The 15,045-nt window shown below is 30.5% G+C and overlaps 1 protein-coding gene across 2 annotated transcripts in view; it reads right to left on the reverse strand.

The window, feature by feature from the left end:
- Positions 1–15,045, reverse strand: part of LOC135213026 (nephrin-like) — a 620,764-nt gene that overhangs the window by 117,398 nt on the left and 488,321 nt on the right. For both annotated transcript variants that reach the window (XM_064246838.1, XM_064246837.1), the window contains exons 5-6: positions 9,506–9,658; positions 1,419–1,598 (exon numbers count right to left, since the gene is read on the reverse strand). In XM_064246838.1, coding sequence (XP_064102908.1) covers positions 1,419–1,598; positions 9,506–9,658 — 333 coding nt within the window. The remainder of the gene's footprint in view (positions 1–1,418; positions 1,599–9,505; positions 9,659–15,045) is intronic.

A 15,045-nucleotide genomic window follows, 5' to 3' on the forward strand; every position in this document is an offset into this window, starting at 1 on the left:
CACAGGCCCATTCAAAAAACTGGGAGAGAGAGAGAGAGAGAGAGAGAGAGAGAGAGAGAGAGAGAGAGAGAGAGAGAGAGAGAGAGAGAATGTACTTTGCATTCCACGAAGAACAAATGATATTACAGAGTACAGGAGCCACCTCCCAGTTGCCTGTATCATAGCAAGAATAATTTCTTCCATGACTTGAAATAAATATTATCTCAGTTATAAAAAAAAATATATAAAAAATAAAGGGGATGGAAATTCAATAAGGTAACATTCAGCAATTTGCGAATTATTGCAGCAGAACCTTTTTACCCCTGAACGAGCACCGCTCACATCTTGATTATTTCCTCTCATTAAGATCAAAGCGCAACAGGGGAGTTATTTTTTTCTTTCGATGTCAATAACCAGGAAGCTCAAACTTTTAAGCAGTTATTGAGAAAAGTTTGTCAAGCTAAAGGGAAGAAGAAGAAGTAGAAGAGAAGAAGAAGAAGAAAAAGAAGAAGAAGAAGAAGGAAACTCTTCTGAGGTGCTAATGATAAGGCAACTTCCGTGATCAGAATATGAAATAAGTTGTAAATGGGAAATATTAGAAAGATCTGCTTACGTCAAACTTCAAAATGTTCAGTGATCATGACCCAAGTGACCATTTCATAATCTTCACTGGAAGACGAGACATCCTTGATTCACAATTTGAAATTATGAATACAAATTATGCGATTAACCACTGAGATAACAAGCAGATAACACTGCACTCCGAAGTATATATTATGAGATTCCTTATTGATATAAGCAGATAAATATGCACTTTGTAAAGACCCAATCATAAACTCTGTACACTCCATAACCCAATTAAATTATTGAGGAAAATACTGACAAAATTAATGACGAAGAATTTAAAATTTGACATGAATAAGAAAGTCTCTCAACTTCCTAGAAATTTGACACGAGAAAGTCTTAACTTTTTAGAAATTTGACATGAACAAGAAAGTATAAACTTAGAAATCTGACACAAGAAAGTCTTAACCTCTTAGAAATTTGACATGAATAAGAAAGTCTCAACTTCTTAGAAATTTGACATGAATAAGAAAGTCTCAACTTCTTGAGAAATCTCACATGTATAAGAGAGTCAACTTCTTAGCAATTAGACATAAATGAGAAAGTCTTCACTTCTTAGAAATTTTATATGAATAAGAAAATCTTCACTTCTTAGAAATTTAACATGAATAAGCCTTACCTTCTAAGAAATCTTACATGGCTAAGAATTCCTTTAAAAAAAGGTATTATTGAAGACATTAATAAGACATGAATAAGAAAGTCTAAACTCCTTAGAAATTTGACATGAATAAGAAAGTCTAAACTCCTTAGAAATATGACACGATTAAGTCTTGGAAAAATAACAACTGAAGTCAGTACTGAGGGATTACACTTACGTAAGACTGAAAGAATAATGGAGGAGTAAGGGGGTTCCCTGGATCCCCTGAGGGCAGGGTGACTGGCCTGACAGGAGAACTCTCTCCCGTCGTCCTCTGCTTCTGCCTTCACCACCAGCTGACTTCGGAGACTCCATCTGCGTGGAAGGGTCGAGGCCTCAATGTCGTCTTCTTGAAGATCTGAGAGGAAGAGGAAACGAAGGAAATAAACAAATGAATGATGTACGAACCTTATTCTGAAATAGGTAAAAATAAAGAAAAAATCAAACTAATAACAAGTAAAAAATATAAAAACAAAATAGAAAAGTGAAAATAGCATTAACAAAAAGATATATCTATGGATCAAAGAAATTCTCCAAATAATACCCAGCAGATACAAAATGGTTTTGTCTGTAACTATAGAAATATTTCAAATGTATTTTCCACTTAAGTAACTCCATTTGCTAAACACTGGAGAAAAAAACTAAGACTTCAGTTTGCGACGTTTAAGAATGTTGTCATGATCTGAAGAAGCTCTTCAAAATTCCAACATTATTATTATTATTATTATTATTATTATTATTATTATTATTATTATTATTATTATTATTATTATTATTATTATTATTATTATTATTATTATTATTATTATAAGCATAATGGTTAGAAATATGATCTGAAAAAATATATAACAAAAATATAATGAAATGTCAAAATGAAAAAAAAAATACCTTCATATTATTCGAGAGAATAATACCTCATGACATTTATTTCCAAACTCGACAAAAAAAATAGAAAGATAAAACTCGGTAAATACTCATAAGGGAAATTTAATACTAAAACATCAGTATATACTACGATAACAATCCGGGATATCTTCTGGATTGCCATGTAAGATAAAAGGGAAGTTAAAAAAGATCCTTTGTTACCCTACAACATAAGATTACTGAAGCATATATTAGCATAATTAGATGCAAGGTAAAGCCCGGCTGAGATTGAAAGGACTAAACTAAACAGGGCGAGGGAAAATTGTAAAAAAAATATAGCATTTTCTTTTTCTAAATGACTACTCCCTGCTTTAGTTTTTTAACATTTCAAGGCATAAGTATCGATCTGAGCAGAAACAGGTCTCAACATCTCTGCCTATTTGGACAGATGCTCAAAATTACAAACACCACATCAACCGCAATTATAATTATGCCTTCACGAGCATAGGTTTAGGGCATATTAGTTTATGTTATTTCATAATATTATCTTTGGTTCCACAAACCAACATTTTATTTAAACTATTTGAGCCTCTAACAAACTAAAACAGAACCCTTTAATACTAAAACGTTTAAAGGCAACCAATGAAGAATTAAAATTAAATACTCTCGAACTTTTCCAGAACAACAAGAAAACAAAGCTCTTAGCTAAACGAGACTAACATTAGACAAAAAGGTGAAGAATTATTGAACCAGAAATTCACTACATGGTGGAAAAAATTACAAGATGAAAATTGAAATTAATCTTAATACAAAACAATTTAATTTTCATCTTCAATCAATTGCAATAAGCGTCTTTTCCTGCTTCACAAAGACTTCTCGTTTTACTGATTCCACTGTCATATCAATTTTTTTTTTTGGCTGAATTACGCATTAATAATAATAATAATAATAATAATAATAATAATAATAATAATAATAATAATAATAATAATAATAATAATAATAATAATTTAAAATGGCTGCTGCATGAGCTGCATTCATTTTTAGGTGAATTTTTATCGAACTTTTAATGTTTCTCTTTTCAGCGTGATGATAATTAACTATGTGCAGACCGGTATACATTGGTGAGATTTTCAGGGATCAAAATTATAGTTATCTTGGATCCAATGAAAGGAAGATTATTCAAAATATAGAAAAAAGAATAAAAAAGTAGTACCGATAAGAAGCAATTATTTTGAGTGATTCTTGTCATAGAGGTCTGTACCTAGGTCTAATAATAATAATACTATTATTTTCATTATCATTATTCTTATGATTATTTTAATTATTAAAATATTTATCAAATAAAAAGGATGATAAAAACGTATGACGAAATCTAGCTGAAAATAATAAAAATGCAACAATGACTTAAACGACTACTTCTCACTTTTAATATTGTGGTAATATACAACAAAACAGAAACAATGCAATTAATGAAAAAAAAAAACTATGAAAAAATATGCGTATGATATTATAAAGGTAATAACAAACCTTTATTTCAACGAGCGGACACTCTTTAATTAACCGAACATAAATACGACTGATACTCCTATAGAGAATGACGAGAAAATCTTCATTAAGCGCAATTTTAAGAATGAGGAAAATAACGGGATAAAATGCTCAGAAATTAATAAAATGGAAAATAATGGGATAAACAGCTTAGAAATTAATAAAATGGAAAATAATGGGATAAATAGCTCAGAAATTAATAAAATGGAAAATAATGGGATAAACAGCTCAGAAATTAATAAAATGGAAAAATAATAGTAATAAACCAACGGCTTCAAGAAATTAATAAAATGGAAACAATAATGGGATGAAACATCTCAGAAATTAATAAAATTGGAAAAGATTTGGTGGGATCAGCAGCTTTTGAAAGTTAATAAAATGGGAAAATTAAATGGGTATAAACAAGACTCAAAATTAAGAAAATGGAAAATAATGGGATAAACAGCTTAGAAATTAATAAAATGGAAAATAATGGGATAAACAGCTTAGAAATTAATAAAATGGAAAATAATGGGTTAAACAACTTAGAAATTAATAAAATGGAAAATTATGGGATCAGCAGCTTAGAAATTAGTCAAATGGAAAATAAGGGGATAAATAGCTTAGAAATTAATAAAATGGAAAATAATGGGATAAACAGCTCAGAAATTAATAAAATGGAAAATAATAGGATAAACAGCTTAGAAATTAATAAAATGGAAAATAATAGGATAAACAGCTTAGAAATTAATAAAATGGAAAATAATGGGATAAACAGCTTAGAAATTAATAAAATGGAAAATAATAGGATAAACAGCTTAGAAATTAATAAAATGGAAAATAATGGGATAAGCAGCTTAGAAATTAATAAAATGGAAAATAATGGGATAAGCAGCTTATAAATTAATAAAATGGAAAATAATGGGATAAACAGCTTTGAAATTAATAAAATGGGAAATAATGGGATAAACAGCTTAGAAATTATTAAAATGGAAAATAATGGGATAAACAGCTCAGAAATTAATAAAATGGAAAATAATGGGATAAACAGCTCAGAAATTAATAAAATGGAAATAAAATAGGATAAACAGCTCAGAAATTAATAAAATGGAAAATAATAGGATAAACAGCTCAGAAATTAATAAAATGGAAAATAATAGGATAAATGCTCAGAAATTAATAAAATGGAAAATAATGGGATAAACAGCTTAGAAATTAATAAAATGGAAAATAATGGGATAAACAGGTCAGAAATTAATAAAATGGAAAATAATAGGATAAACAGCTCAGAAATTAATAAAATGAAAAATAATAGGATAAACAGCTCAGAAATTAATAAAATGAAAAATAATAGGATAAACAGCTCAGAAATTAATAAAATGGAAAATAATGGGATAAAGAGCTTAGAAATTAATAAAATGGAAAATAATGGGATAAAAAGTTTAGAAATTAATAAAATGGAAAATAATAGGATAAACAGCTTAGAAATTAAGAAAATGGAAAATAATAAGATAAACAGCTTAGAAATTAATAAAATGGAAAATAATGGGATAAACAGCTCAGAAATTAATAAAATGGAAAATAATACGATAAACAGCTTAGAAATTAAGAAAATGGAAAATAATACAATAAACAACTTAGAAATTAATAAAATGGAAAAGAATAAGATAAAATGCTTAGAAAACAATAAAATGGAATCGAAAACAGTGTTCCAAAAACCTATGAAAATTTTTGCAGTCTGAATTACATATAGAATTTTGGGGAAAAAAATACAACAGGAAACTAAAATAACTATACTCTGTTTTTTTCCATCTGTCCATCCGCTTGTGGTGTTTGCGTATGGTAACACTGTGTTCCGGGCTGTAGATAGTTACACTCAGCTTACATTCAACAATAATAATAACCTTATTTCGAATATTAATGGTGTAATTCGCATACTGTAAATTATTAAAACACTTTTCAGTTGCAAATGTACACCCAGATATCCTTTTATTTACCTAAAACTTACACATAGCGTAACTATTTAAAGCTTCGGGACGCAGTGTTACCATACGCAAACACCACAGGCGGATGGACAGATGGAAATAAACAGAGTATAGAAATCTTTCAGCAAATGCAATTTTTGTTCAGTGTAATTTTACGAAGGAGGAAATTAACTGGTTAAATTGCTTACAAATAAAAAATATATAAACATAAGAAAACATTGGCCTGGAAAGTTATAAAATTCTCAGTTAGAATTACAAAAAGAAATTTGAAATAAAATATTTTAGAAACAATAACACGAAACTAAACTAATTAGAAATCTTTAAAAACAAAAGCAACCACGGCTATGACATTAACGCTAATCTAGAATAAAATTGCAAAATACTGCAAAATAATAATGAAAAATAACTATGGGGCTAAAAGAATCTGCAACGAAACGCCGACGCTACAATCAGCACATAAAAGCGCAAATTAATAATTGATATAAATATAAAAGAGATGTCAATCTTTATCTTGGATTAAAGTTAAACATTAAAAAAAACCTCGATATACATATGAACTCCCCCAAAAAAGCAGAGGTCTACAAAATACAACAATTTAATAAAACAGAGCCTGTGAAAAAGGAAAATGAAAAATAGAAAAAAAAATGAAAAACTGGAGTCTAACGTTGACATCAAAGCAACGAGAATATCAAAGCATACAGCAAGGAAAGAGAGTAGGAAAAAATAAAGCAGAGAAAAAACATACGGTAATAATAATATATATATATATATATATATATATATATATATATATATATATATATATATATATATATATATATATATCATTCGAGCTACAAATGTCCTTTAATATCTAAATTCGCTCTACCTCGAATGATATATTTTCATATATGTACCGAAGGGGAATTTTTTAGTTGATAATAATTTCGTCCCCACATGGGATCGAACCACGTCCAACTAGACGGGAACGAAGTCAGGACGGACAGTGACGTCTCTGTTGGCTGAATTGATAGCGTCACTGTCTGTCCTGATTTCGTTCCCGTCCACTTGGACGGTGGTTCGATCCCATGTGGGGACGAAATTATTATCAACTAAAAATTCCCCTTCGGTACATATATGAAAATATATCAATTCCGAGGTAGAGCGAATTTAGATATTAAAGGACATTTGTAGCTCGAATGATATATAAATGAATCACGGTTCGATGTGATAAGTATTCATATATATATATATATATATATATGTATATATATATATATATATATATATATATATATATATATATATATACATGTCTGTGTGTGTGTATGTGTGTACAAACCTGGCGCTGCCCGAAAAACTCTGAATGAACAATATATATATATATATATATATATATATATATATATATATATATATATATATATATAAGCGAATACCACGGGAAAAGATGAATAGTCAGAAATCCAAGCGCTTTTGTCTTTATTCAGACATCGTCAAGGAGCTACTAAAGTACAATTGGAGAGGAAGGCCTCAGGTACAAACAAGATCAGGAATACCAGATGGTTAATTATCAAAAGGGTAAAAATTAAAAGGGATAATCCAGGATTATAGGATATCACACGGTCACAAACTTAAACAGATTCTGACCCTAACCGAAATTATAAAATGAGCGTTAACTGTTTGTGTAGGGTCAGACCTCAGTTTCGTATAAGTATGCAGTGGTAATAATGAATAAAAGTGACTATATAAGTAAAATAATGACATTGCTAAATGACACTGATACTTATACGAAACTGAGGTCTGACCCTACAAAGACAGTTAACTCCCATTTTAATAAACAAATTAAATCCATTTTGAAGGGCTTGGACCATTTAATTAAACAGTTTACACCGCAATGCGCCTCCCTACCTTACATGTATGGTTTAGTCAAGACACATAAAATCAATAACCCTATCAGACCAATCATTAGTTCAGTGGGCTCAGTTACGTATAATTTATCTAAATGGCTTGTAAAAATTCTTACTCCTTTGGTAGGAAATATTTCTAATACGAATGTTAAAAACAATGTTGATTTTATAAACAAATTGAATAGTTTAAATTTGAATTATGATTTTAATATGGTTAGTTTTGATGTTGTCTCTTTATTTACAAAAGTGCCTGTAGATGACTTACTTGAATATTTGGAAGAGGAATTAGAGCGTCATGACATTCCCTTAAGTGTAGCAAATCTCATTAGTCTCATAAGGTTATGTATCAAAGATAGTAAATTTTGTTTCAATGGGGAATTTTTTGTATAAAAGTTTGGCATGGCTATGGGTAATCCTTTATCTCCTGTCCTTAGCAATATTTACATGGAATTTTTTGAGACAAAACTTTTACCAAGAATTTTGCCCCAAAAAGTTATTTGGGGTTTAGGTACGTGGATGACATCTTCTGTATTTGGCCAGTTCACAAAAACCTCCAGGAATTCCTTAATAATCTCAATAATTTAGTCCCTTCTATAAAATTTACTGTAGAGGAAGAAAGAAATTGTAATTTGAATTTTCTTGATGTAACTGTCCATAGAAATGATAGGAATTTCACCTTTTCAGTCTTTCGAAAATCAACTAATATTGCCTCTTTTGTTCATTACTACTCCAATCACCATCAAAATGTTAAATTCTCTGTTTTTTCTGGGATGTTCCTAAGGGCTTTACGTGTCTGTAGCCCGCAGTTTATTGACGCTGAAATTAAAACTATTTATGATATTGCATTGAAACTTAAATACCCAAGGACTTTTGTAGATGTGGCATGGAAAAGAGCTAGAAAATCATTTTATTCAACTAATAACAAACTTGAATTTAGTAAGCATAACATTCTAAAATTACCTTATGATGAAAGGTTTTTAGATATTCCTAGAATTTTAAAGCTTTTTAACATAAATGTAGTTTTCAGTAATATTAATGTCAAGAGTTTAGTAATCTAAAATTCTCCTAAAGATCTTCCAGGCTGCATATATGAAATTCCTTGCAAAAAGTGGGATAAAGTCTATTGCGGACAGACCGGCAAATCTCTTTCACAGCGTCTCAAGCAACATCAATATTCTGTGAGAACTGGGAAAATATGAGAGATTTAGACCATCCTATTAACTGGAGTCAAGCAAGAGCCTTAGTTCCATGTAATGACACAGTTAAAAGGAATATCATTGAATCTTGTTTTATCAAATCAAATAATAGAAATGTTCTAAATTTAAGTCTTGGTTTATTTAAACTTAATGCTTTCATAATGAAAAAAGTTGTAGATAAATATAAGCAACAAAATTAATATATTCAGTTTTTACAAGTTTTGGACTGTAAAGATACTTTGTAATTTCGGTTAGGGTCAGAATCTGTTTAAGTTTGTGACCGTGTGATATCCGATAATCCTGGATTATCCCTTTTAATTTTTACCCTTTTGATAATTAACCATCTGGTATTCCTGATCTTGTTTGTACCTGAGGCCTTCCTCTCCAATTGTACTTTAGTAGCTCCTTGACGATGTCTGAATAAAGACGAAAGCGCTTGGATTTCTGACTATCATTTTCCCGTGGTATTCGCTTATTTATGAAGTCACGTGCATCTACTGTGATTTTTTAAGCATATATATATATATATATATATATATATATATATATATATATATATATATATATATATAAATGTATACACACATATATATTGATATATATATTAAATATATATACAAGAAAAGGTACTGAACTCATGAAACACATACTAGTTTATAAAAACTGACAAACAGACTAATATACATATATATATATATATATATATATATATATATATATATATATATATATATATATATATATATATATAATATACACACACACACCTAGACATAAGATAACAATACTCATCCAAATTCCTACTTTGATCGACGAGCTCGGGACCTCTGTACCAAATAGCCGACGGGGGCGGCCTCGCGTCGGCGACCAGGCACTCGAGGGTGATGGAATGCCCCGCTACGACCTGTACCAGGGAGCCCTCGTTCCACCCGACGATTCTCACGCTCTTCGGAGGCACTGGAAATAAAAAGTTCGTCAGGAGGTCAACTTTTAATTCTGACTGGTTGTGGTCAGTACTTGTGAGTGATGGAAATAAGATCGAAGTTGGCTTTTAATATGGGCACGGTTCGTAAAGGTTTCAACAACGAGGGAAAGAATTGCTGAAGAGAAAGGAATATTTATGAGAAAATTTTTAGTATATTTTCAACACGGAAAGAACTGCTGAAGAGAGAGGAATATTTATGAAAAAGTGTATTGTGAGTTCAGCGACTATTATCGTATAATATATACAGATCCACACACAAAAAAATAACCTGCCATACTAATGTGTACCTTTGTCCATTTTCGTTCGTAAAGATTATCAACTATCGTGCAGGTATTCTTAATCCTCTGGTGGTTGGTCCATTTCCGGATGCTCATATAACGATGAATTTAGAACTAACAAGTACACGAAATAACGTACAGGTCAATAGTGCTTTTGATGTGATTTTATATCATTTTTAACGGTCACCCTTGATGGTAGATATAAGGTTATACAATATATACTATTTCCCCCCCCCCCCCCCAACAAAAAAAAAAAAAACTTAATAGAAGTGTATAGATCATACACTTCTAGTAATGCAATGGGAAGATCTAATTTGAAGGTAGCCTACCAAATTGGCATATCTGTTTGGTAATCTATATAAAAGTAATATTTCACTGTTTGTTCATTATTCATTCTGCGCGCAGCTATGAGATTTAGGAATGAGTAATCACATCTGACCATATGAACATTATGCGTATGTAGCACTGTATATACATATTATGTAACAGACTTTACCGATAATACCGACATGAAATGAAAACACACTGATACTGGTGCACTAAAAACGGCAAAAAGCCCATTATTTTTCTTAATGTACTACCATAAGGTAATACATTTAAATATACCGACCATTAGCTTGCAGAAACTTTAGCGTTAACATAGCCTATATAAGAACAATAATATCATGACAAAAGAACTTAAAAATAACGCTCCAGACAATACTAATGGTTGTGTATATGAAATCCTAGGTGCATTTTGTTAAAAATTCTATAATAGTCAAACTAGAAATCTATTGACATAGGGACGAAACAGCAAAATTCATGTCTGAAGTAACAACTTATGCCAAAATAATAGTGTAATTGTTGTTCAAAATAGAGAACACAATCATATTTATAACTGGACAGATGCTAAAAAGCAGGTTTATTCTGAAAGCAAGTTCGAAATGAAAAAAAAAGATAATAATAATAATTAAAAGTGAACGTTGTCAGGAAAAAGTAGTTTGATATGAACATAAATGTCAGCATAAGACTGCGTAAGTTGTAAGGTCTGTTGTTCTTGGATAAAACAAGATCTGTAAATAGTGCACTCATCCTCCGCCATTAATAAGGATTACTCTTCCCACTGTTGACAGTTTTTACTGCGTGTGTATTCCTTTGTATGATTTTGAAATTAACTTACACAGAGTAAAACTTTCCTCTACATTCTTAATCCTCTTAACGATGTCTGCACCAGCGAACAGGTCACTATTATAAGTTTTTACTTTGCATTTTCCTCTGGTGCGCTATTTTATATATATATATATATATATATATATATATATATATATATATATATATATATATAAATAAATATATATATATATATATATATATATATATATATATATATATATATATATATATATATATATATATATATACAATAACTTTACCTTTCAAAAATCACCGAATTTTTTTTTCATTACAAAAATATTATAAACAGAAAAAATTACCATATAAGGAAATGGGACTAAAAGAAGATAAAAAATAAAAGAGAATACATAAGAACATCGTATCAAAATCAAAATGGTGAAAGAAAACAAGAGAAAACAGATCCTCACTAAAGAGAGAGAGAGAGAGAGAGAGAGAGAGAGAGAGAGAGAGAGAGAGAGAGAGAAAGGATATACTTTCTATTATTGTGCTGTACTCATATTTTCTTACTGTAAACCTAGACTGTAACAAAGACCCACCTTAGACCCCAACTTAAAGGTGAAAGCAGCCAATTCTCATCTCTTTTTAATACGTGGTGGCAGGCGATGACGTCACGCACTAAATAATCATCGCTTTAATATTCGGCCTAAAAAAAGGCTGACGCGGCGGAAAGTCGAGGATATATTAGAAGACAAATCTTCAGAAAATTTGCCAAGGTAAGTTATTTCGGATGGTCGAGTACAATAGAAACCATCTCCAGTCGTTTCTCGTAAACATAATTCCCCGGTGGTGGAGTGTGAGTGTGTGTGTGTCTGTGTGTTTGTGTGTGTGTGCGTGCGTGTGCGTTTTGAAAACTCGGTATTTCACAATGAATAACTCATGAATAACTTATCACATGCCTCCAATTTTGGGGAGCGCTTAACAAAAGAACGTAATTTTCGGTCCATTTTTCCGATAGCAAGAATTTCACTTCACAAATATTTGATATTGTTCCGGGTAATATACAATGGCTTTATCATTTTTTTTTTCAGCTTTGAATTAACAATACACATTTCCTGCTCATTTAAAACGTTGAAGTTATATGATCAGGGTTTCAGTTGTTAAAATTTTCTGGTGTCATTATTTCTCCTGTGCGGAATGAAAGAGAGTATGAATCTTTAATCCGTATTTGCTCTGGTGAATATGCATACAAAGGTACGCGCATGAATGACCTAATATTGACATGTTCCTAGACTTTTAGGCAATGCAATATATATAATATATGCATGTATATATATATATATATATATATATATATTTATATATATATATATATATACTATATATATATCTACTATATATATATATATAATTATATACATACATATATACATATACATATATGCTTAAAAAATCACTGTAGATGCACGTGACTTCATAAATAAGCGAATAAATTAAAAAATTCGCTTTATATATATATATATATATATATATATATATATATATATATATATATATATATATATACACATATACATATATATATATATATATACCTATACATAATATATATAGATATATCCTGTGGTATTCGCTTATATTATATATATATATATATATATATATATATATATATATATATATATATATATATATATATATATATATAATTTACATTTGCGAAGTTATCTGAAGACCTGGGATGGCCATTTAGATGATGCATAATGAACAAGTGTAATATACAATTAGTAATAAACCTGGCTCTGAAAACTAGTTTGGTCTAAAAATAAACTATACCCCAAAATGTTAAAAAAAAAAAAAAAATTCATGGTATATAAGTTGTAAACATCTCCATATTATATTCCAAAGTTTTCTTTAAGTCAATTCCATCAGGCAGATCCACTAAAGACACATCTGAATCCCCTAATCTTTACTGTCAACCTGTTATTAGCAAGAGAACTCTATCAATAACTCAAGCTTTACTCGGTCTTCCTGACCTTTTCTATATTCTTATCTTACCCCTTACTCATATGAATTTTTATTCTCCACATTTACGTTAATCTTAAAATACCTACCTACCTGCTTTCCATATTTCATTAATCTAGTAAAACAGAAAGGCATCTGCATCGAGTTATCAAAAATCGGAAGTAGATTTTAGCTAAGGGCTGAGGTACAAGCTGCCATATAATATTGATTGTTCACTTTGGGTTTTTATTCTTTATTTTATGGAACAGAGTAGTTATAAAAAGTCTCTATATTCCTGTCTGAAATAGGACATTTTTAGAGACCTATGGTCGCGTTCTACTGTGATGGAGTTCCCGCCAGGTACAAGAGTTGATCATTTGCGATTTGATAATGCAACTACTGTAATAAACTGCGCTTCTTGGGTCGTCGTGTTAGAGAAGTAATTATTGAATTTGGCGATGGAATATGCCGTTCCAAAGAAGCATCAGAGACTAAACTCCCCTATTGTAAGGACAGCGATTTGGCTTTAGCTTCTGTTTTACAAATTAATAAGGATTATTTTCGTTTTGTACGGATTCCTCCGCGATGGTATTGCTGATTTATTTGTCGAAGTTCTTCTCTGACATTGAAACAATTTCTGGGTGAATATTTGCGTGAAACTTGCTATATTTTAGTTTAGAAGTTTGTCCCGTTTGCCGTTTGCGTGCTGAAAAAAATAAAACAAAGATCTTTCAACATTATGCATGAATATTGTGGACAGCATAAGAATTTGGGTTCGCTATCCATTGAATGTTTTCATTGCTTTCTGAATAGTAATTTTCTGATAACCACACTAGCGAATTCTCAGATAAAAGCACACCATTCTAGAACGCCTGAGGAAGCCAGCTACGTAAAAAGGTAGTGTGTCATTTACTGGATTTGTAATCCCGCAGCATCTACACCAGTGCTTACTGTGCTATTGCAGTAAATAAGGATAAATCTCACAGCTGATACCTGAGGTCAGGTAGTTGCATACTTGTATTTTTCATTGCGGTGACGTTGCAATCAAAATTCTAACTTTCTTGTCTTCTAATCCTGGATTCCTGTACGCAATTCTGTTCGACAGTGGGCTTTCAGACGAACCTGTGGTTTTTATAACCTTATAGAATATTCTCAAAGTGCATTTAATGTCGATTTCAAATTTTCCGCCGTTATGATACACAAGGTCCTCTTTGATTTAGTTTCACATAAAGGAAAAGTACATTCAATAAAATGCCAAATAATTTATTTGCATCCCCGCTATCTCGTTTATGTGGTGAATGGAACGGCTGAATCAATTATTCCTAACTCCTACTCGAGTAAAAAAAATCCAAAAATAACAAATAGTAAGCTAGATTGATTTTATGTTCCAGTGAAAATAAAATGCCTAGACATTCATTTGTCAATACATTCTCAATATCCTGTATACTTATAACTTGTCCTCGTAATGAAAATTATTTTGTCAATGGATATTTTTTGACGGATTATTCTCCTTGTAATGTTGACGCTCTAGATACGAATAAAACGGCCTCAAAATTATCGCAAGATTATTGTTCCATGAGAGATCAAATCTGCAAACCAGTTGTACTCTATATCTTTAAAAGCTTCAATGGATTTTGTCACCAGTTGTACTCTATATCTTTAAAAACTTCGATGGATTTTGTTACCAGTTGTACTGTAGATCTTTAAAACTTCAATGGATTTTGTCATTCAGAAAAACAAAACGGAAACACCACTTTAATTCAAATTTGTTTAAGGCTTCTACATATTCAGCATCCAAATTCTCCTGTATCTAAATCCGCAATGAGAGCAGCAAGACATGAATTAAAGTGAGGAACCTCTTTCTCAACAACGTTTGAACACTATACCTACATTAAAACAGATCTGTTTGTCATTCTGTTATTATTACCTTTACTATTTACCACAACTATGCTAGACTCTCTGTCTAC

The sequence above is a fragment of the Macrobrachium nipponense genome, chromosome 42, assembly GCF_015104395.2.
Source record: "Macrobrachium nipponense isolate FS-2020 chromosome 42, ASM1510439v2, whole genome shotgun sequence".
In the NCBI taxonomy this organism is placed as follows: Eukaryota; Metazoa; Arthropoda; class Malacostraca; order Decapoda; family Palaemonidae; genus Macrobrachium; species Macrobrachium nipponense.